We start from the raw sequence: 25,048 nt of genomic DNA on the forward strand, positions 1-25,048 counted from the left end.
GAGAACAAGACTGGCACCAAAAACCCCGAGCACAACGACACACCCAACGACACACCCAACGACACACACAGACGAGTCGTCATCCACACGATACTGACCAGATCGCTCTCATAGTAATTGTCCCAGTGGAGTTTGTGCGATTTCTTTGTCATCTGGAAGCAAGGCAGAGCGGGTTAAAGAAGGCAGGGATTACACTCAACAACAACAACAACAATATGCACACTGAGAGAGGTGACACATGCTGTTAATGTGTGAGGAAAAAAGTACAAATCCTCACACACATGGAAACACACACAGCCAGAGCTACAGTCAATTAATCCAGAGGTTTGAATTGGGTTATATTTCTGAAAACTGCTTCAATTATTTCACTGACTTTCTTTCATTATTTACACAGGTGAGTTACAGGTGACAGGTGAGTTACTGCCAGAAACGGAGCAATGTTCATTTAGAAATATTTCAAAATCTGCTAAATCTAAATCTTGCTTGAGTAAAAGTATGGAAGTTTTAATTACTACTTACGCATTAATCTGGAATTAGCATTTTACTGTATTAGCTAGTTGAGTTAAGAGCTATTTTTTACTTTATTGTGTAGTGTCCAGTAATTGTAGCTGTCAAATAAAGCATGATAGCTGTCCCTCTGACACGCAGACAATAAAATAAGTAACATTTAGTACCTAAAGGAAAGTACAGGTACTGATTAACGTCCAAATCCTAATAGTCAAACCATTATATATATTATTTATTGTCGGACGCCGAGTGAATCCCTCTCTTTAAACTACTTTTTGTTGGTCCAAAGAGAGCCATTGTAACGCTGGATATAACATTACCTATTCACCACAAGGCATCGATGTAATACAGCCCCAGTTTTTGGCTATTTACATTATATCGGACGAACTGTTTACTATTAATGTATTTCTAATGTCATATTATATTTGTTATGGCACTCTTTAGCAAACTTTGTGTCTGGTGTTTGCTGTTTTTGAGGAAGTGTGAAGTGGGTTTAAGAGGTAATTCAGTCACCTGCTGCAGCCGCTAAATGGACATTATTATTGTTAAGAGAGCTGAGAGCTAAACAATGAGCTGTAACTCAAACTAAGCTCTGTTCAGCTAATCTTTTATATTGAAATGTATATTATTATTATTATAAATACTGTTGGTTACTTAAGGATTACAGAAGATAGGGAAACGTACTGCTGAGAGTATGACAGGAAGACGGACACAGATGAACAAACAGAGAAGAGAAGAGAAAAATATGGATAATCATTTTGCTCCTGTGACACCATGTGTTTCAGGAGTGTGTGTGTGTGTGTGTGTGTGTGTGTGTGTGTGTGTGTGTGTGTGTGTGTGTGTGTGTGTGTGTGTGTGTGTGTACGCGCGTGTGCCTGCATGTTTGTGTGTCCCTAACAAACACCAGGCCTGCTGCGTGTGCACTCACACACGCGCGACCGCCGGCGCCCTCTGCGCACGAGAGCGAGTCAGCGCCAGATTAACTCCTGAGTATGTGTGGTTGCCATGGAAACAGAGCTGCGTAGTAACAGGAGGATGAGGATGAGGAGGGTGGTGGTGGGGGGGGGGCGGAGTTTGTTGTCGTGGGGGATTAACGGAGGGGTAAAAAAAAACAAAAAAAAACTGTGACTTTTTGGGGAAGCCAAAAGAGAAGAACAAAGGAGATTTTCTGTTGCATCCCAAGTGTACCGATATAGGACGAGGGAAATTAAGTCTTACACATCTGCTGCCAACACACACAGATGTACCGTAAAAGATGCACACATATGGGCTTCTGGCACGTCAACACACGTATTTTGATGACACACACACACACACACACACACACACACACACACACACACACACACACACACAAAGATACAGGGTTGACATTTCATGAGATCAACACTTCAGAGGAGCGATCCAGTTCTGATAAATGAGTGAAGAAGAGAGAAAAGGAGGGAAAGGAAGATGCTGATGTCCCTATAATCATCTTCACCGTCCATCAGTGTCTCTACTTAGTGCCTTCAAGCCTCATTTTTAAATAATAAAGTACTTTTCTGACATTTAGGATGAATTTTCCCTATTTGTGAAGAGAGAAATCCTTATCACCACTTCAAATGAATTCTTCGTAGCGCAGTAAAACTAAAACATCACTTGTGAGAAGCGAACAGTTTTGTTTTTATGTGTCAATAACGGGTGATTTAGAAGGATTTGTGGCATTCACCAATTTCCTCACATTGGATATGTTCTCCTAGGTATGAAGGAAATATGTGAGCGGTAGAGTGCTTTTAATTCAAAAGAAAAAAACATTAACATATATACTTTAAAAAGTCTCATTTTGATTAATGTAGAGTTTAAATATGAGGCCAAAATTAACTAAAAGATAAGGAATAGACACAATGTTTTCCCCAAAATTACAAATGAGGTATTTGATGTTATTGGTTAAGATGGCTCACTTTGTTACTCACACTCTCAGAGTCACTTTCACTTAAAAAGTCATTTGATTCAATAACTGATGTTTATCATCTTTGCTATCTGCGACTTCTGATCTCAAGACAAGAAGTCATATAACATGAAATGCTTTTTAAAATGGCTTAGTTCTGATTTTGTGGATCACTTCGTTGTATGTTGAACATGTGAGACTCATTGTTATTGCTGCGTCTTTCCATGACACCTTTGAAAAACGACTTGAGATCTCTGTCGTGGTTTTATATTGGTTAATATACATAAATCATAAATGTTAATTGTAGTCATTGTAAGTAGATGATTTTCAAGAGCATAGTGGCATTTGGCAGCAGCTGTTTCCTCTTTCTTCCTCCTTTGCATGGTGGCAGAAACAAGATTTTAATCATATGAAAGCACACATATCAGAAAGGCAATAACATGTTTCACAGATTTGTATTTCTATGTGCACTGAACACTGTGTTTCTGCTTTGGTGTGTGTGCGCACCTGGTTGAGGTAGTGGTATTCCTCAGGTTTGAGCAGGTGGAAGGACTTCCTCTCCTCCTCACTGGCTCCGGCCAACAGGTAGTAGAAAACATGGTAGTTCCTACACACACACACACACACACACACACACATAAAAAACAATTTAGAGGGAGTGATTCTACAACATGAAATATTTTTCCTACATTGATTTCTTGAATCATTCAAAATTCCACGAGAGGTGAAAATGAGGACGGCAGCTTTCACGTCTGACACGACGCCTCGGGGAGAAAACCCCATTCAAAGATTTGGAGAAGAGTGCAATGAAAACCATCTGTCTGCTGCCTGTTCCGCAACTAAATCCTGTAGCATTTAACAAATAAGTCACACCTTCTCAACCCGGCATTGCTCACATTTCAAGCCACACAAAGCAGCAGCAGCAGCAGCAGCAGTGTGTTGTGTTGGCTGCAGGACAGGAGATCTGGGGCTAACGCTGAGGCTCCGGCCAACGCACAGAGAGGTCATTTCATTACATCTGGAAACAAGCTTCACTTTTCTGCACAGAGCCTGATGGAGTGGTGGAAAGTTAAAAAGCCCAGAGCGGATATTAAAGAATCCCGTTCTGTGAATGGTGGATGAGGAGAAGGATGATTTTAATTAAAAACTAAGATGTAGCACGAGTGGAGCTTTCATTTTAATACAATACTAAATATTATATTTTCCAGGTCATTATTCTGGTGAAACTTTGAAGCTTTTTGACATCTTTCCTTTTGGATCTTCCTTTTCTAAAGTCACATTATTTGGATTGTCTTTGTTGTATTGTATTATGTTATTTATTGTTTGCGCACATACTGTACATGTAATGCTGTCTAGTCTCCGTTTCTCTTGCCGATGTTTTGATTTTTGTGTTTCTGTTGGTTTCCTTTGCATTGCAAGGTCAGCGGGGGTTAAACAGTATGCTCTTCAGCCTGTTAAGCACCCCTAAGACAAATGGGTAATTGTAATATTAGGCTATATAATTAAAAGGTGATTGATTAATTGATAAATGTATGATTTTCATGACCGTCTTCTCTCCTGTTGTTATTTCAGCCACGTTTAGCCAGGAAATAGGACCTCATGAAGATGCTACCTTGTGTTTTCTTTCTGTGTAAACTTCAAACATTTCTCAAAATAATACATTGAATCAACCCAACAGTATTAACTCTTAATAAACATTCATTCTAACAAACACTGCTTCTAAATAAATCCCCTAGCCGGCTGCTTCTGAAATCCCAGCAGTAAACAGGAATGCCGACATGTGCAGATCAGGTTTCTTAATGATCACATTGTTTTCAGGGCAAAGGGGACTCGTTATTTCCCCGAACACATCCATTACAGACATGGATACAAAACCTAAACCAGTGCCCTTGACCCCAAAAAGATTTGTGCTGACCCGCCAAAGGGATCGACTTCAGGCTGAGATTAGGCTAGCTGTTTGTGCTAAGCTAAGCTAACTGGCTGCTGGCAGTCATATTTAGCATCCAGATGGGAGAGATTATTTCATCATGTCAATTCTGCCACTGTTAATGATCCTCAGTGACAGAAGGATACAACACAATATATTAAAAGTAAACATACTTAGATGTTTAGGCAGAACCACGTTATTTTAATACAGTTAAAGCTCTTCACTTGAACCAACGCCCGTCAAGGTTAAGAGCCATGAAGCCTGAGAGCGTTACTGGAAAGCGCAGCTAGTTCTTATTTTCCTCCTCTAAAGGTCGTACAGAGGCAACCTGTCATGATGCCGGAGTTTTAAGATTTAAGATAGTTTGCATTTCATCATCAGTCTGTCTTCTCCCCCACCTCTGTGCTTCGTCTGGGGGGTCCCGTCTTCAGTTTCTACCCTATCAATATGGCTGCCAGCGCCTGTCATCAGCATGAAACAGAAACCCCGGGCCAATCAGGGTGAGAGGGATTAGATGACCGGCGGAGGCTTTTACAATGTTTCTTTTCCTTCTCGTAAAAAAGAAAAACCCATTACGCTGGTGGGATCAGAGTTTTTGTTTTGTTTTGTTTCTCCTGTTGAATGATACGGAGACGGACCCAGAGAGTTTGTGGTCTGAGAGAACAACCATTATTCTAGGGATGTGGGTACAGGTGGAATTTCCTATGCATGTGTTTATGTTTAGGTGTTAGCTGCATTATAGGATGTTCAGAAGAAGTCAACAAGAAGTGAGAGCAGACAGGGTAAACTAAACTGAACACATAAAAAAGAGGAAATTATCTCGAATAGTTCTGCTGTGTAATTGAATGACTGAACTCAGGGACACATGATAGTTTTCAGTGTTAAATTAGAAATCAGAGGGAAGAGGCGCATCTCAGATGGACACCTGATATACTGGATATCCTCAGCTTGCAGAAGAAATTAAGGCTATTTCAGTTTTGAGTTTCTGAGACAAAGAACATATCCATGCAGAGATACGGATTTGACATCTTATCTCTCAACAAGTAATAATACGACTCAAAGTTTCACATTTATCTTCTTTTAATTTGTGGCTGTACTGAGGTTCCTTAAAGGGGCCCTATGATGCACATTTTCAGTTTCATACTTGTGTGTTGTACCTCTATTGTGACATGTTTACATGCTTTAATATTCAAAAAGCTCTTTATTTTTCTCACATTGCCTGTGCTGCAGCACCTCCTTTCGCCCTGAGTCTGAAACCAGAGCCCAGTCTGCACTGATTGGTCAGCTGGCCTGCTATGTTTTGATTAGTCAACCGATTAGAGATGTCCCGCCCCTCAGTCTATCGCATACAATGTGTTGGAGCACCTTTAAATTGTTTACTGGAAGACAATGTGTATTTCTAAAGGAAGAGAATGGCTTGAACTGATTTTCACGTGGATTTGTTTATCGACTGACAATAAAAATGGCTTTCTGCTGCAATAAGATTCTGTTAACATGATCCAAAAATGATTTAGTGGATGGAAAGTGAAAAGCCAGCAGAGAGTGCATGTAACAATGATGGTGAATTTGCACGTTATATCCACAAAATAAAATAACATGCTGGGACGTTTCGGTACAAAATCTTACCATGTGAGCATGTCAGAAATGTGTTAACTACATTACAATAACCTGGTTCTAATAAGTCAACACAAAATCTGTCAGATAGTAATTAAATGATCAGTGCACAGAGAGATGTATTCAGATATTTCATCCCCTCTTCCTGCTCTCAGTCTGACGCGCTCACCTCTCATTATGCTCCTGGTACACCAGACGGGATTTCTCCAGCAGGTATTTCTCCACATAGGCTCTGAAGATGAAACATACAGACAGGGATATTAAAGTTAAAAGAGCCAGGTGAGAAAACAAAGCTGAAGCGGTGAGACTAAAAACAGCTGGTGATAAGGAAACAACATGCAGGGAATAAGGTTAAGGTGCAGACTAATTAAAATAGATATTAAGAAGCAACGAAACTGCAGAGAGGAAAACTTTAAAACAGTCAATAGGGAATATTAGTTTAGTGTCAATTAAATGCATTTGTGCATAAAATAACTTTTAAACTTCTCAGTCTGAAGATGATTAACTAATTAAGTCCTATGAGAAGCGGTTTTAAAATGAATCCAATGATCATTTTTAACTACTGTATAATGAAAACAGAGGTATAAGCATTTCAAAACAAACATGTAAATGACAGATAAAATGTCAAGATATTATGCGACCTGTGTAAGATATAAATCAGCTGTTTATTTAATCAAACAATTTACTAATCATAACCAAACAGACTTTAAAAAGTTTTGAATCACCATTTATAATTTATTTTATGTTATCAGTCAGTCACAAAGTATTTTAAATGTATGATTCGTGCATTAACTGTACACAGATTTCTATGTGTGTGTGTGTGTGTGTGTGTGTGTGTGTGTGTGTGCGTGCGTGCGTGCGTGCGTGTCTCTCACCCTCTGACAGTGCCACTCTCCTGGTAGTTGACCTGGATGAACTTTCCGAAGCGGCTGGAGTTGTTGTTGTGGGCGGTCTTAGCGTTTCCAAAAGCCTGAGGAGAGAAAAGGGCACGAATCAGCATGTAGACAGATATATAGTGTGTGTTTTCAGCTCATTTCGATTCAGAAACATGCTTATCAACAACTTAGAGCAAATAAAGAAGCACGAAAGAAGTTGTCATGGTCTTAAAAAAGCAGAATTTCTAAAGATATTTTTTTATGATGGGAACTGGACTGTGTTACAGAAGAAGAAAAAGCTACCAATCATAGAACTCTATTAGAGGTCATGAGGCTCAGAAAGGGGCCTACCAGAGGCAGAGGCACACACACACACACACACACACACACACACACACACACACACACACACACACACACACACACACACACACACACACACACACACACACACACACACACACACACACACACACACACACACACACACACACACACACACACACACACACACACACACACACACACACACAAACTTAGACACATCAAGCATGAACTAAACTGCCAAATTCCTATAAAGGCAAACACACTGCTAAGCTGAAAACAGACACAGCCACTGCTCATGGGAGTGTGTGTATGGGCACCTCTGCAAACACACACACGCACACACACAAACACACACACTCTCACACACTCTCACATAGTCCATCATTAGAGGCCCCTGGAGGACTCCCTCAGGTTGTTATTAGGTGTCTCAAGGGCTCAGTGGAGCTGGTTAGTTAGGGGAGAGGAGAGGAGAGGAGAGGAGAGGAGAGGAGAGGAGAGGAGAGAGGAGAGGAGAGGAGAGGAGAGGAGAGGAGAGGAGAGGAGAGGAGAGGGGGGAGAGGAGAGGAGAGGAGAGGAGAGGAGCGAAGAGAAAAAAGGAAAGGAAATGAAAGTAGACAAGGAGAGAAAAGTATAGGAAAAGACAAGGATAGGAAAGAAGAGGAGAGGAGATGAAACATGGAGAAAAGCGGAAAGGAGAAGATAAGGATAGGAAAAAATGGTGGGGAAAAAGAGCAAAAAAACTAGGATAAGAGAAGAGCAAAAAAACAGGACAGATGAGGAGGATAGGAGAGAAGAGAAGAGGAGAGAAAAAACAAGGGGAGACAGCAAGAGGAGGAGAGGAAAGGAAAGGAAAGGATAGAAGAGGAAAGGAGAAGAAACAGGACTGAGAGTGAAAGACGAGGATAGGAAAGAGAGGAAAGGAAACAAAGAGAAAAGGCGAGGAAAAGATGAGGATAGGAAAGAGAAGAGAGGAGAGGAGAGGAGAAGAGAGGAGAGGAGAGGAGAGGAAAAATGGACAGATGAGGATGTCATAGGAAAGGAGAGGGAACCATGACAGAAGAGTAGGAGAGAAGACAATGTGAAAAAAGGGGAGAAAACAGAGGGGACAGAGTTGAAAAACAAGGAGAAAATGAAGAGGACGTGACAGGAGGAGAAGAAAGGATAGGGGATAGACAAGATAACAAGAGGAACAAGGAAAGGAACAATAACAAAACTCAACAGAAGGAATGAGAGAGAGACATTGAAAAAGATGAAACAAGGTAAAGACTAAATACGGAGCAAGAAGAAGGAGTGACACATCAATTAGAAGACCAAACAAAAGATGAAAGGGAAGGAAATGAGTACAGGATGGAAGATCAAAAAAAAATTGAAATGAGATTAGGGAAAATTAGATGATCGGAAAGAAAGAAATCAAACATGTGAAGATGAAGAGAGAAACAGGAGCAAGAGAAAGAAAGGGAGCAGGCGAGACGTGAGAGACATATTTTCATATTCCAGCTCCACTGTTCACAGAAGCAGGGCTGAGATTTCAGGCTGATGCAACGAGTTTGTTGGAGTTATGATAAATGACTGGGGGAGAAGAGGGAGGGGGAGACACGGAAGGAGAAGTGGGCGTCAGATAATTGATTGTGGCTGCTGGGTGAATACTACCGCTCTGGAGTAACACGCTTTATTAAAAGATGAATCCTGCTGCACCTGATTCAGGCTTTGATCTCCGTGATGATTCATTTAAACCCCCCCCCCCCTCTCGGTACATCCTTTATTTCCAGTGTTTCTGCTTCCCTACAAGAAGATACTGTACATCCATGTTTATTTTTCTCTCCTTATTGAAGTTTTATAAAGACGAGTCGATGGGTTTAGCTGTATCAACAACAGCGAGAAAAATGGACCGACAGCGAGATCCCCTTCAATCCAAAATGAAAATCGAAACTGCTATTTACGTGATAATAACAGAGCTTTCATCCTCAATAATCCACTGGTTATGAGGGCCCTTTTGTGGCAAAATAGTTCCAGTTTAGAAGGAAAATCCACTTCCTGAAATGATTGAGTGAAATGAGCAGCGTTTCAAATGGAAACTGTCAGAGACAATTAAACGGCTGCTGGGGAAACAAATACAGCGTGTCTGTTTCTGTTTTTACAGGAAGATGTATGGAGCTCATGGTGCATGCATGTGTGTCGTGTGTTTGGATGCATATAGTGTGTGTTTTTGCTTTCTACATGTGTGTGTGCTGACAGATATTAATGAGCAGCGCGGCAGTGTCTGGATGATTTAGTGGTGAACTCTGCTTCATGGTCAACGCCTGCTGTGACCACAGCACAGGAAAACACACACTGTGAATCGGTGATTACTCTCTGTGTGTGTGTGTGTGTGTGTGTGTGTGTGTGTGTGTTTTTGTGTGTGTGTGTGTGTGTGTGTGTGTGTGTGTGTGTGTGTGTGTGTGTGTGTGTGTGTGTGTGTGTGTGTGTGTGTGTGTGTGTGTGTGCCATAGAAGAACCGAGAGAAAGAGATAGAAGGGTGCACAAGAAATAAAGTTGGGAAATTAAAACACATCAAAAAACTAATTTCTTTTGGGGTTTTTGCATATTTCATAAATAATGTATAACTTAAACTAACCACGTTTTCTTTCACCTCCCTACAGTTTAAATGCAAGGCAATAAAGCCCCTTGTAAAGATGAAAACAGCAAACATTTTGTCAATTAATTGATCATTAGGAGGTTTTTCCTTCAGTACTGCAGCCATACTTTAGTTAAACCCAATACAGTGTGGTTGGGGTATGGCAGGGTCAATTTTAAGGTAAATATTGGAAAAAGAAAAAGACTTAAAGCTCATAGAGTCATGTAGCAATTATTCTGATATTTCATTCTGAATCATATTGTTTCCTCAGTTCCCTGAAGCATATCTTCATTGCCAGATGTCGGCTTATTTGAAACATAAAGCAACAAAACCTGTTAAGAAAATACTGCAGAAAATATCAGTTTTCTACAAAAAAACATGCACAGGAACATGTCTCGTCCATATTTCTTTTTCCAAACTATCCCATCTTAAACACATTACATGGCTCTGCTTGGGTCTTGGTCTAAATTAATGGCAGAAACAAAACACAGCAAACTGTGACTTCATTTTTGATCTCTTTAAGAAACGACATGTAGCCTTGAGGGAAACATCTAGATCAAGCAGCACTGACTGGATCCATTCAGCGCTCCCAAGGACTTAAAAGACTTGTATGTTGTTTTAATTTGGAAAACAACGTGACTCAATGCAAACTGAATTAACCCCATCCTGTGGTGCCATATGCACTCCAGAAATAACTGACTTAATACTGTTGAAAACATCTCGCTTCATCGTCCACCCACACAAATGAAAGATACAGCGTTTAGCCGGCCATATGTTGGATTTAATTTTGAAGCGAATGTGCTGACCCCTAGGGCTTAACCGTGCTCTGACTGAGTGTATGTGTGTCTCTGTGTGTGTGTATGTGTTTAAGTCCGTACTGACAGTATGCTAATGTATGCCCGTGCCCCCGTCGGCTCTTCCACGCTGTCACATTACATTAGCCAGTTGTTTCCTCCGCCGCTGCAGAAAAGCCCGGCTGCTCAACCTCAAAGGAAGCAAGCAGCGGTGCTGCTGCTATTTTTAAGACAGGACTGAACATTCAAGATTCAAGATTCAAGATTCAAGATTCAAGAAGCTTTATTTATCCCGAGGGAAATTGAGGTGCCTGTTAAATGTTAAGGGGACAAACTGGGAGCTAGCTTTTCTAATTAGCATGTCAAGACCTTCTTCAAAGCAGTGGCAAATACTAATTCTAATAACCCTAATGCTCTCCCCGACGCTTTTTTTTTTTGGTCTTCTTCTCCAGTACAGCTGCAGTGTTTCCCTAAACGCTCTCAAAAACCATTTGGTGACCTAGATTTTGAGAACAAGTGGAGACGTGCCAAAACCACTGCTTGGCTAGCTTCCATTAGCTAGTTTATAGTATGTAGGGCTGAAATAATTGATGCTGGCTGCAGCGCGCTGATCACCAGGTGATGCTGACGTCTTGTTTCAGCAGACTGAGCTCTGAGTATCCAGGTCAGAGGGGGGTGACATTATTTCCAGCTTTCCAATGCATGGTACGTCTTTACTCGACTTGACTCTGCTCACTATTCATTTATTTTCCACTAGGGAGAGCAAGTCCTTTCTCTGGTATCACCTCAGTCAAGGTTCAAAGGAGCTTAAGCAATACTAGAATGTGACGTTTAAACACTAAAGCAAAGCTAACTCCTAGCTATATACCGTCATACAATGGAACTAAAAAGATAATCCAGAGAATCAAGGGCTTACAATATCTCCTAAAAGAAAATGTCCCGCTTGACATCAGTATACGCACTATAACAATCTGAAAACATTGGCCATGAGATTTACTTGCTGCAGAGACCTATTTGTTTGGCCACTTCCTGGATTTTTGTTTTGTTTTACTGCATGTACATTTTTGCCTTAAAACCAGCAGGTGGGTTGCCGTCTTCGAGCTCCATGCTGCAGATTTACTCTGACAAACCAAACCAGAAACCCCGCTCTGCATCCAGCCTGTGGGTGTGCAGGCGGCGGTGCAGCACAGACACACAGTCTGTCCTGTGAGTGTCAGTCAGGCTTATTCCACACGCTGACAAAAATGTGTTACAGATACAGTAAATGCCATCGCTTACATAGACTCAGGCTTGGTGGGAGACACTAACCCCATTTGCTGCTTCATTAAACAACTATTACATGACAGGAGAAGACAAGCCAAGTTAAACTGTGATTACACTTAAACAGGGAGACGTGCCAAACTGTGCTTTTGACAGCTTCATCAGCAGTGAAACAGCAATATGGCTAAGGGAACATACTCGTACACACAGACAGGAGTTCAAAAGAAACTTGACTTTAACTAGGGCTCTGTAAGAAGAAAAGTGGGAACGTTTTAATGAAACAGACAAAAAAAAGCAGAAAATAAGGGAAAAGTACTCTATTTCTAAAAGCACATTAAAGGGATGTTCTGTAAGCGTGTTTCTGCCCTGTCCTATAATCAAAGGCTTCCTCTTTCATAGGCGTTTTGGACTGCTTAGTGCCGGTTTACTCCAGAGCGGCTAATTTCAGCCCGCTGGGCCTTTATTAAAGCACACATCTGCTGTATAGAGCTCATCTGCCCTACAAGCACATTACAGTGCGATGAAACTGCAGACACAGACAGTCACAGCAGGATGTGGAGAGTTAGACTCAGTTAGTTTACCTTAAAGTCTGACAAATATCTCTACATAGTGTTAAGCTTCCCTCTCAGTAATATGCATGGCTGCAAAATTGTGTTTTTGATATAATTGCTCTAAAAAACCTCACATCAACTTCCATCTGATGCATATTATGTCACACTCGTGCTTCTATTCGCCAGCGCTCCAACACATTGTACGAGACAGGTTAAGAGCGGGACATCTCTAAGCGGTTGACCGATCACAACAGAGCTGGCTAGCTATCCAATCAGAGCAGACTGGGCTCTGGTTTCAGACAGAGGGTGAAAAGAGGTGCTGCAGCACAGGCAGTATGAGAAAAATAAAGACCTTTCTGAACATTAAAGCATGGAGACATGTCCCGGTAAAGGCACAAAATACAAACATGATAAATGGAAGAAGCCAAATTGAATTTCAAAATGTTCCCCAAACACGGCCAAAATAAAATTGTGATTTGAATCAGGAACTATCTAGACAAAGAGGAAGTTAACGAGATTAGAAATCAACCATTTGCTGTTCTGGTTCTTACTACAATTGAATCAAAAAGACAAGACTCACTCACTTTGTTTTTGGGGCAAACTGGTGACTAAAACCAAACAGAGTGGGAGAGATATCAATTCCCCTCATGATGTAACTTTGGATCATCACCTCTGTCTCTTTATATATCTATCTTTCCCTCCCTGTTTATTTCTGTAAAACTGCATGAGGAGCAGCAGAAATCTCTCAAAAACAATCTCTCTGAATGGACCAAAAAGCCTTTTACTTCTTCTACATTCACAGGAGTTTTTAGCGGGATGACATCACATCGCATTCCTCCAATAGCAGGTGCAGCTCGGCATGCTGGGAACACAGAGCGTGTGTGTGTGTTTGTTTGTCTGTGTGTGTATTTTTGGTTTGGAGTATCTTCAGTGCCAGTAATTTTCTTTAAAGTGTGGTCTTAAAAAGACATGCTTATGCAGGGGAGAGCAGGTGCTGTAACATTCATAGTATGCGACAAATGACAACAATGTGAGTGTGTGTGGGAGCATGAGTGTGTGTTTTGGCATTCAGCTCAAGTGTGCCGCCTCCTTAATCGGTTTGCGGCTGCGTGTGTAAACCGCTATCCCGTACGTGTGGACGCTCACAACCTCTTATTAAATAGACTAACTGATGATTGTCACACGCAGCTGAAGGTTGACTCATGCAGTGATGGGAGGAGGAAATGCTTGATTCTTTACAGGAAGAGGGAGGAAGAGAGGTGGTGTTATTACATATTCAGCAAGGCTGTATCTGACAGTCCATTTCATTATGAATAAATCTGTCTTATTCAGCAAATCAGATAGGGAAACATGCTGATCAGAAGTTCACAGAGACCTTATACTTGTCTTTATGATTTTTTTCCTGATATAAAAACAGGGTAAAGCAGTCAACTCACATTTAAAGGGGCCCTATAGTGCTTGTGTGTCCCTTTCCTGTACTGTGTTTAGGTTTGTGTGCATGTAAATGGTCTGCAAAGGATAAAATCCCAAAGTTTCTCTCCCACACACTCCCCCCCTACTTAAACGCATCCATGGGACTCCTTCGTTTACTTCCGTAACATAGTAACAAGGCTAGCTAACCAATGAGAGGGGCTCTGGTTTCAGACAGAGGGTAACGAATGAAAATAGCATGAAAGAGCCCCTTTAATCAGCAAGCAAACAAAGTTTTTTAATGGATTAGTTTGTTGACAAAATGGATGTTTACTTGTTGATTTGTGTCTTTTTTTTAGCAAAACCCTCAAACTAAATATACACCAGTATCTAAAAACATTGGCAGAAGCTGCACGTTGTTTTTACTGCAAATATTCAACTAACTAGGAAAATGGTCTGTGGTGTATGTGTGGGTTTTTACTAAGTGCAATTTAAAATAAAATACATGTAAATCCTTCATTTTTATTTTATTATACTATATAATCACATCAAGAAAGCCAGTTCGGAAAAAATCTCTTTGTGGCTATCTAGAGTTTTGCATAGTCTCATCAGGAAACATTTCAATTCCTTACACAACTGACCAGACTTCTATGACTCCATGTAGAAGTTTAGGGCAACATAAGTCGGTGCATCGGCTAAATCAAGGACGCTAATTAATGCGAACAAGTCTAAAAAAGTCTCCTCTGTACGACAGGCTTTTTACACATCAGTGTCACTCCAGACTCCCTCTCATCCCCTACCTCCCTCCCTCCCTCTCTTGCTCCGTTTGTTGACCTTCCTATACTACAGACACATGGGATGAGCCCTCCTTTCCAGGAAAAGAGGAAATAGGGGAGGGAAAAGGAGGTGAGGGGCAGGGTTACGTAATGGTGACAGGTCACACTGTGGGGGCCCTCCTCGTAACAGACAGCATGTGTGGAAAGGAGGTGAGTTTGTTTTGGTGAAACAAAGAAATCCAATACAGTGTTTGAATATGGCCCCCAAATATGCACATATTTAAGCAAACATTCACTAACGCCTACGAGTCAAAACACACCCATAGTGGGAAAAAGTTGAAGACAAATATTAATATTTCATGTGTCAGCTTCGGATTCAGGGGGGCAGTTTGACATTTCGGGGGACTCTCATTTTCTTTATGTTTAGAGTATGATAGAAGGTAGAAAAATATGAATCTACAGGAAGTTAGCTTAGCTTAGCATATAGACTGGAAATAGAAGTACAGCTAGCTCTAGCTCTTTCAAAAAGAAATGTAAGAATTACAAGTCAAGCTAACCACTGACAGATATGACAGATATATACAAATATTTCCAAAAATACATTTAACTGGTTTCTGATGACTAACAGGTGACATCACTGTACGAGACGGTATCGTTCGCCCCCTGATGAGCCATTATTTACTGCACTGTATTGACTGGTTGTCTCCCTGTCTGCTATAATTACCTCTGTATTGATCAGCCAGTACATGTTGTGGGAGTATTATTATGTACTTTTAAAAAGGGGCCCTATTATGCTGTTTAGGGTTTCCTTCTCCTGTAGTGTGTTACAGGTTTTTGTGCAAGTTAACAATCTACAAAGGCAAAAATCCCAAAGTCTAAATCTTTCTGCTATTCACTAAATTTCCCATTAATGGACATAAGACTTTATCCAAATTGAATGGTAGGTATACAGCATATGACGCATAACATGAATCGTATCGCTAGGTTATTCTCAGCTTTTGTAAGAACCAGCTTCATCCTGGCTCTCCATGTGGGTGTAGTTATTGGCTAATAGTGCTCTCCCATTAGGTGATTACGCAGTTTAGTTTCATGTGGTGACTGAGAGCAGTTACCGTCACTTACTAATGACTCATGCTTGCTTGGCATAACAAAGAAAAACCTTGCTCTGCGACCATCATCAAGCTGAGTAAATGTTCAGTTTTTATTGCCCAGTTTGACCACACCACATTTTAAACTCAGTAACAAGCTGATATTGGCGGTGGATCCACAGAAAGGGAAAGACAGACATTGTTTGAGGTTGATTTAGAGTTCCAATAAAACTAAAATGTGTTTCATGTACTTAACAGTGGCATGCATCATTAAAGTAACGGACAAATTTGTTAGAGAGCATACAGTGTGTGAGAAAAGATCCAATTTGCATTCAAGCTCATAAACAAGTCGCATTTTTCTTGGCTACACAGGAAATGTTGGCACTTTCCAGAAAGAGCATCCTTAAAAAGACAGTATAGACTCTCTGCTTGTGTTATGTACATTCAGAATAATAAAGAGGCTAAATAGCTTCCTGTGTGTGTGAAGGACAGAGTTTCTGTGCATGTTCAGGATGTGCCTGCATGAATGTAGAGTATTAGTCATCTGCAGCTTCTCATTTGAGTCTGTTGTGGATTTGTCAGGGTCATCCTTTCAACACGGGCCCATTACTCCACTCGCACATATTCACACACACACACACATGAACGGAGTCACCTTTGCAGTGTAACTTTACTTACAAAACATCTCTCTCACACACACACACATAGAAGAAGAAAGTCAAAGGAGGTTAGGCACACAAAGTTTCTGTATGGTCGAGGGAGGCACACACACAGAATAACACACAACAAACACAGATATCTGTAATGCTGTACTTGTGAGGACCCTCCGTGATGTGGTGCATTGCCTCTTCTACCATTTCTACCTCCCTTTGTCTTACAAGTTAAATTGAAATGAAGTCTAATTCAAAGAGACATCAGTTTACTTCACAGACTTTGAGCAGTCATATCAATCTGCAGAAAAAAGTCTGGTCAATTTAACCTCAGCGGTGGCTAAAAGAAAACATTATATATCCTCCTTCAGGAAAACTCAATGGAATCATTTTGGAAAATCGATTTTCATATTTGTGGAGTGTGAGAAACTCTGGATTCATAATGGCTGAACTTTCCCAAAGTAAAACAGCTCAAGAGGAGGAAAGAGGTTAAAAGACTTAAAGAGCTGGAGGTCAGAGAAATCAACAGAAGACAGTCAGAAGTAAACACTAACGGGAACACGGTACGGGCTCTGGCAGTGTTTAAAGACTGGTTAAAGGAAAATAAAATGTGAACAGACTTGGACAGTTACAGAAAACCTCGATCAGTGCTGCCGTCATTTTAAGTTGCGTTGTCGTCACCGCAGTTCCAGCCGTTGGTACGCAGTAAAACCAACGATTTTGTGTTAGCTTAAGCAATCTGATCAGTTTAAATTAATCATTGTTTAATCAAAAAAGTAATACAGTAGGCAGAATAATGTGCTCAATAAATCAGTAGATATATCTTCAGTGTATGTTTTTTCCAATTAAAACTGTTTTGATTTCCTTGAAGAAGGAATGTTAGCTTGTCTCTTAGCAACAGCAGTTCTAACATGTCAGTTAAATGCTGCCATGGAAACGAATCCCTGCTTTCCCCCCAAAAGAGGCTTAAACGCTGGATACTGTTTTTATAAATTGGTTCAATAAAATCCTCTTTTGTAAACTAAAATAATATAAACAATATCCTCTGTATGAGCATAGCTTTTCATTCCTGACAAGCAAATTCATTTCTCAGTCAACTTTATTTTGTCTTTATTCTGTAGTCAACGTTCAGACAGACAGAGAGGGGGGTGCTGGGTAGGTGGATGGCAAATAACAGAGGTACCCCAATTAAATGCGTGGTTATGTGGTATGCGTCTTAGACCACATGCCACAAAAAGTAATTCTAACCCTAACCCTTAAACCGAGTCTTAAACCCCAAACGGTTCTTTGAAGATATGAGGAATGTAAAAAATGTCCTTAACTTTACAAAAATGTCCTCAGCCTCGAGGTCTAAAACTCTAATTATTCTCCACAAAGATCCACGCACACAAACAAGGTAAGCCGTGTTGCTGAAGAAAGGCAAAAGCAACAATAAAAATCACCTTTCAAAACATGTTGCCAGCCTCTCCATCCAAGAGTCTCACATTTAATAGCCTCTGTATTAAGACTGGAAAGTAAATGTCTCTGACATATTCAATGTCCTGCACATCTGTACAGTACACGTGTTGAGAAGAGGACAATCTTACACACACACACACACACACACACACACACACACACAGACACAGACACACACACACACACACACACACACACACACACACACACACACACACACACACACACACACACACACACACACACACACACACACACACACACACACACACACACACACACACACACACACACATTTTCTCCCTCGCTCCATAAATGGTTGCTGTCACTACACTGCTCCGCCACATCTGGATCTCATTGGCCTCAGGAAGGGCTGAAAACAGAGGCCCAATAAAGTCCTCTGCCCACTGCAGAGGACTGTCAACAGACTCCACCACTGTCCACGAGGAGGAGGAGGAGGAGGAGGAGGAGGAGGAGGAGGAGGAGGAGGAGGACAGGCCCAGAGAGAAGGGGAAAGAAAAGAAGTGGGAGAGTGAGGAGAGTATGGGAGGAAAACTATAAAAGGGGAGAAGTAAACAAGGAGAAGGGAGATGTATTGGGGGAGGAGAGTGAAAAGGGAGGGAAATGACAGAGACAAATATTTGCAAAATAAAATGTAAAAAAATCCATCAACTCCCTTTCTGATATTTAATTCAAGTGGACATACTGCCTAATTAATTAATCAGTAAATGTCATTTGTTTTTGTTGTTGTTCCTTAAAAGGATGTCTGTAGGCCTACAGTAACTATGTAGCCTAGCTAGAGCTGGTTAGCATAGCAAAGACAGGAAGAATAAAAAATAAAACAAGTACAAAATGTTCCAAAAATATGGTTTACTAGCATAAAGTACATATCTGGGTTGGCCACATTGACTTTTTTCTGTTATTAAACTGCAACTACATAAAACCAGGCAAGCCAAAGTTTCTTTCATGCTAAGCTAAGCTAACCAGCTAACGTCTTCAGCTTGGTATTCACGCTACAGAGCTATATCCCACTTTTAATTTAATAACTCTAACTTATATTACAGGCACGTACAGTAACTGTGAGTAGAAGCAGCAATATCTAGCTTTTACCAGATTTAAGATATATCAGTTTTAGTTTTCTTGTGCACGAATAAAAATCGTACATAAAAACAACTTAATGGAAACCAACAGAGAAATACACCCTCGAATTTAACTGATGAAATATCTATTAATCATAGAGCTCTTATAACTCCAGAGCTGTGTGTGTGTGTGTGTGTGTGTGTGTGTGTGTGTGTGTGTGTGTGTGTGTGTGTGTGTGTGTGTGTGTGTGTGTGTGTGTGTGTCTCATTCCAGCCATACCTCGTAGGCTTAACGTTGTCTGCCAGTGTGAGTGCGTTTTAACCCTCTGCCCTCCAATATATATATATATATTGAATGTTGAATGTTCAATGTATATAAAAAAACAACTTCCGAAGAAAAAGACACACCTTTCACCAAACATCAAGACGCCTAATCGACCCCATCCCACCCCTGCTTCGATCCAGCGCTCTAACGCTGCGCAGCTTTGCATCGTTTGGCAGATCCTGAGAGTTTCTGGGAGTGTGTGCGGAGCTGGCGGAGAGCCCGCGCAGTGTGACTGACAGAAAATGTAACTCAGACTGCGAGGTGGTGTGGGAAAATCCCACGACTGACTGTGTTGAAGTGTTAATCCCTCGAGAGCTGTACTAAATGCTAAACTGTGCGCTTGTGTGAGTTTGTGTGTGTGTGTGTGTGTGTATATATCAGTGGTGGGCCGTCAGGGCCAGCAAGGCCTTCTCTGCTGGCCTAAACATCATCAGAATATAAATTAAATTTTGATACATTTTTTCCACAAATACGTATTAAATTATTCCCCATAGTCTATTCTCTTCATTTTATAGCGTTCGTCTTGGCTGCGCTGCTTCCAGCCTCAGAACGAGATTTGGAGGGCTGGCCTTTATGTTAGAGCTTTTATCCAATCATATTTCAGCCATAATGTGTTGCTAGGGTCAAAGAAATCTGCTCTTAGGCCTTCAGAATCAACAGTGCGGGCGCCTGTAGCTTAAAGTGAACGCAAACAAAACTGTGGCGTTAACCAATCAGATTTCGAGGTGGCGACAACGGGCCAGCTAGCAGGCGTACGCTAACGTTAGCACGTGCACATCTTCTGATTGGATACGCACTATTGAGAGGCAGAGCTAGGCAGTAGGCAGAGCCATACAGTCTATGGGCAAAGCTAGCAAACAGAACTAGAACTTGAGCGAGCTAATTTGTGTAGATTTCTACAAGCTATTTTTTTCAACCCACAATGGCTGAAGGAGGAGAAGAGATCTATTTGGTAGAAGATATAATTACAACGCCATTTTCAAAACGAACTTTTCAAGTAAAGCTACACATCTTGAAAAGGGAACGACCAACTCCAACGCTAGCGAGCCTAGCACAGCAGGGAAACTACGAGCGGTACCCCTGGCTCACAGTTTCCGAGAGGCACTGCAAATTGTACTGCCGGGAATGCCTGGTATTTGCAACTGATCGATTTGGTGTTTGGAGCCACACTGGATTTGCAAACTTGAGTTGTCTAACCAAGGCAGCAACGAGACACCAAAGCACGGCTGGGCACTTGGAAGCACTGGTGCTTTTGAAAACCTTTGGGGACACCCGAGTGGATCTACAGCTCAACGAACAAGTGCGCAGGGAAACGGAGCTCCACAACGAAAGGGTGAACAAAAATAGGGAATTATTGAAAGACTGATTGATTGTGTCCTGTTTTTGGGTAAACAGGAACTTTCATTTAGGGGACACGATGAAAGCGCCGAGTCCAGAAACAGAGGAAACTACGTGGAGCTTCTTTCTTTTCTTGCTGAGAACAACACAGATTTGCATTACCACCTGTCCCCAAACAACATGTTTACTGGGACGTCAGGCAAAATACAAAACGACCTGATTTATGCTATTGCTGAAGTGATGGGAGAAGAGATCAAAATAGAGATTCAAAAAGCACCCTTTGTCGCTGTTATGGTGGACGAGACGTCAGATGTGGGTAATGTAGCACAGCTGGCACTTGTCCTGCGTTATGTGACAGACACAGGTGTCAAGGAGCGGTTTGTCAGATAATCTGATTAATTAAGTTAACTGTAAATGCTGATGTATTGATTATAAATGCTTCAGAAATATTAATATAACTCTGTTGTACTTGACTATGTTAAGGTGATGCAACGCCCGGTTATACTGCGTTTCTGTCTAAATGTATAGTTTCTAGAGCCATGGCGTCATAATGATGGTATTAAGAGGTGGAATAATTCAGGTAGGACTGTGTAGGACATCACTGAAGGCCTAGGTGTGAAATGCACGGCCCGCCACTGGTATATATGTAGTATTTAAGAGATGATTAATATAGGGATTTGGTAGGGAGGAGTGTGTGTGGGTAGTGTGTGTACATACAGTAACGTCTGTCAATGCAGCACCTTTATGTTTGGATGATGTGATGTAATGAGACAAATGTTTGCTTGTGTGTGTGTGTGTGTGTGTGTGTGTGTGTGTGTGTGTGTGTGTGTGTGTGTGTGTGTGTGTGTGTGTGTGTGTGTGTGTGTGTGTGTGTGTGTGTGTGTGTGTGTGTGTGTGTGTGTGTGTTCACTTCACAAGGTCACTTAGACTTTATAGTGTGTATGAGCCTTTAGCAGCTGTAAAGAGCAGTATATGTGTGCTACATGTGACTGTATTAGACATTAGATGTATCTGAAATGAACCATTGGGATTTTTTACATCTATTCTAACATCAAAAACACCTCTTTCTTTCTCCTTAAATACAAGTTACTCAAATCACACATCTTGATTGGCATTTTTCCTAAATTAAAAACAAGACAATCATCCGTCACACCTGAGAGCAGCAATGTCTGAAAATGTATGTTGCCTTCAGTGATGAGAAACCATGCTGTATATACAGATTGATGATATTTGTCCAGTAGTGTTTGTGTTTACATGCTTGTGCTTTGTTTTGCAGGGGAAGGGAACACTAATAACCACCTCTGGCGTTTCCTCTCTCTCTCATCTTCTCTTCCTCCTGCTCTGCGCTCCTAAATTAACCTCATTAACTCTCTTCCACAGGCCCTAACACACTCTCTGCTGCTTCGTTTCCCCGTCATCAGTGCAGAACCTCTGCTTATAAAAAATACAAAGGAGGACTTGGGCACTTACACAACCTCATTGTCACATGTAGCATTAAGCAAATGGGAACAGCAACTAAGACATGCATTAAATATATTCAAAGATACTGCAGATTGTACACACAATGGCTTTGTCTTTAGCATGCATTCAAACCAAAAAGACAATTTAACCTGAACTTAAACAGTGAAATCAGTACAACAAATACATAACATCCAGGAAGTCCGGTTGGAATACCTGATTTGTGCAATTAAAGGTTAATCTGCATGCTGCATAGGTATCATGGCTGCAATTATTCACGTTTTCATAGTGAGTTAATTGCGGTGTAAACAAGTAGGAATGTGTGCCTGCATAATATGTACTTGGCCTACAAAGCACTTTACTAGATGTCGATGTGACTTCTGTGGTCAGTTCCCATTTCCCTGTGACTTTCCTCTAACTTTGCGTACACTCTTAGCATCGCATTTCTCTAAAAACCATTGGTTGACTTGCTCTACATGTCCCCAAAAGAGTAAGAGTGGTTACTTTGGATGACAAAACATGCACAATATGGCTTGATTAATGCAGAATGTATTAAGTGAGGTAGTGAGGGAAAAGAGCTTTCAAGCAATGATGAAGCACTTTTAAGGGGACAGGATACATTAATAAGAGCCATAGCATCAAAAGAAGCTGCAGTATTACGAGACAGAGACAGAGTAGTAGAAAGAATCTCATCAATCACATCAGGACTGTCTTAAAGGTCAACTGTGATGAGAGGGAAAGATGCTAAGTCATTCTGTATTTCTGGCTGTGGGCTGAAACCTAATTTCTACAACAAGAACCTCACATCACTCTCTTACTGCGGAATCACATCACTCTTCAAGTGCAAGAAAATATTTTCTCTGCTCTACACTTACACACTTTGTCATCGTGCCATTAAACCGGCAGCTAGCAGAGCCTCCAACTAAAAGAAAGGCAAAGAATAAGGCATTGTCCTTTTGCCAGGACTTAAATATCTATAAAAATATTGGATTGATGTTCATGAAATCTTGCAATACCATGCATGATCCCCCAAGTGGAACACTGATTGATTGACTAACATTACCACCCACAAGTCCATGATGCATGTGGCTAAAAACCTGGATCTCTAAGACTAAACAGTAGGAATAGCAGCTTTAAGTTCAGCTCTCACTGTCTTTTTCACAAACACAGCTTTATGAGATAAACACGCTGGATTCAAAGCTATTTTGGCCAGCCGGTCCAGTTTCCAGTTTGGCCATTTCCATGTCCAGATCATATTTCATAGTGTCCAAAAATACAAATAAATAACCCCGGCTTCACCTGAGAGTAACCCTTCTTGTCATGACTCATTGTAAGAGCCAGCATGGCAGATCTTGTGGAATTATCGTGCAATCTCGCTGCCTGTGGATGGGGTATAATGTTACCAAAGTGCGAGGGGGAGGGAAATGGGGAAGTGGAATTAGTGCTCTGTATGAACAGTGGATTCAGCACACTAATGCAATAAAGGAGCATGGCATTTCCTCCGGTCTTATCCCTCTCTCTATCTCTCTATCAGGGGAGACATCGGAAATAGGTGAAGAAACCTAAATCGAGGCACGCTCAACTTCCTGTGAGACTGCTTTATTTCATCTTTGTCTAGTCTTGTTTAACGTGGCCCTTTAATGTTCATTGTGAGCCTTTGCAGACCGTTAACATTCACAAAAACCTATTTAACAAACCACAGGAAATGGAAACACCCCAAAAAGCATGATAGGGCCCCTTTAAGTTTGGCTAGATTTTTTTTTGTTTTTTGTTACTGAGCATCCACTCACCCTTTTTCCTCCTATCTTTTACTTCTTCTTTCTTTCCTTCGCCTCTTTTGGCTGCCTTCACTTCCACCCCTCTCCCCTCTGCCTAAGCTTGATTACTTTAACTTCCCTTGTTCCATCTTATCTATTCCTGTTTCTTCCGCTGACCCGATGTGTTTCAGACTTCAAAACGATGCTCTTACTCTGTGATACAAGCAGCAACATCTATTTTTACATCAGCCGGCAGTCAGAGATGCCGCAAAAATGCACGGCGCCAATGTGAAGAGTGCAACAGGCCACTGGAGCACTCACCGCATGTAATCCCAAAAACCAGCACACACATATAGTACACACTCATAAAAACAAACACACAGTCGTGGAGTGAAGTCCTCACAACGGTTCATTTAAAGTGAATCCACGTTTACCATAAAAACAACAGCCGCGCCACAGGATTATCCAAAGTGCTACTCACAAACAGCCGTGTCATGATGCTGCCGAGATAGCAGCAAGGCACCCATGTTTATCTCAACCCAGTAAACAAGCATGCATATGATAAGAGGGATGTTGAAGAGCATGTTAAACAGGCATGAGATTGAAAGTGCAGTCATGTAATTGATTAAACACAAACGTGAAACATATTTTGAGCTTAAAGTTACTCCTACTTTCAAAGAAGTCTGTGCATGAAGAGAATAATAACATCAATGCCTGCGAGTACTCAGTCTGAATCAATATCTTTCAATTGCAATGTTTATAAAGTTCAACGTAGCTCAATATCTCTCACATGTATTCATTCCATAATCAATCACTAGGTCTAAAGTCATGTTATATATGTTTACACATGATTAAAAAGACATAAGAAATAAAAAAAAGAGCAGGAAACTACAGAAGATAATCAAGCTGAATTGCAGTTTTGGAATTACTTTATTATTCTACTTAAAAATAAATAAAAAATGTGAGCAGCAATTAATGTTTGCAGGCAGGTTAAAAATAAAGTGATGGTCTTTTTAAGGCTCGCCCAACTAGGATAAAGCCTGCGTAATACCACCCAAATCAATACAATGCATGACACTGTGAGATGCTTCCGATATTTACAAAAAGAAACAGATACAGCGTTATCTATTTATTACTTTTGACAGATAAAAAGGGGACAGAACTTCATAAAAAATCACAAATTAGTTAAGAATTAGCCACCATTTCTGTTTCATAATTTCAGTTTTTGGATAAAATCTACATCTTGTCTTCATGAGAAGTAAAGGCTGTTAAAAATGAAATGTAATCGCAGCTTTTCTTAATAAATTTGACAC

The 25,048-nt window shown here is 40.9% G+C and overlaps 1 protein-coding gene across 4 annotated transcripts in view; it reads right to left on the bottom strand.

The window, feature by feature from the left end:
* LOC134882861 (unconventional myosin-IXAa-like) overlaps window positions 1-25,048 on the bottom strand; it is a 127,684-nt gene that overhangs the window by 56,987 nt on the left and 45,649 nt on the right. For all 4 annotated transcript variants that reach the window (XM_063910883.1, XM_063910874.1, XM_063910865.1 and 1 more), the window contains exons 3-6: window positions 6,851-6,945; window positions 6,145-6,207; window positions 2,942-3,041; window positions 99-152 (exon numbers count right to left, since the gene is read on the bottom strand). In XM_063910883.1, the coding sequence (XP_063766953.1) occupies window positions 99-152; window positions 2,942-3,041; window positions 6,145-6,207; window positions 6,851-6,945 (312 nt within the window). The remainder of the gene's footprint in view (window positions 1-98; window positions 153-2,941; window positions 3,042-6,144; window positions 6,208-6,850; window positions 6,946-25,048) is intronic.

Source organism: Eleginops maclovinus, chromosome 2 (genome assembly GCF_036324505.1).
Source record: "Eleginops maclovinus isolate JMC-PN-2008 ecotype Puerto Natales chromosome 2, JC_Emac_rtc_rv5, whole genome shotgun sequence".
NCBI lineage: Eukaryota > Metazoa > Chordata > Actinopteri > Perciformes > Eleginopidae > Eleginops > Eleginops maclovinus.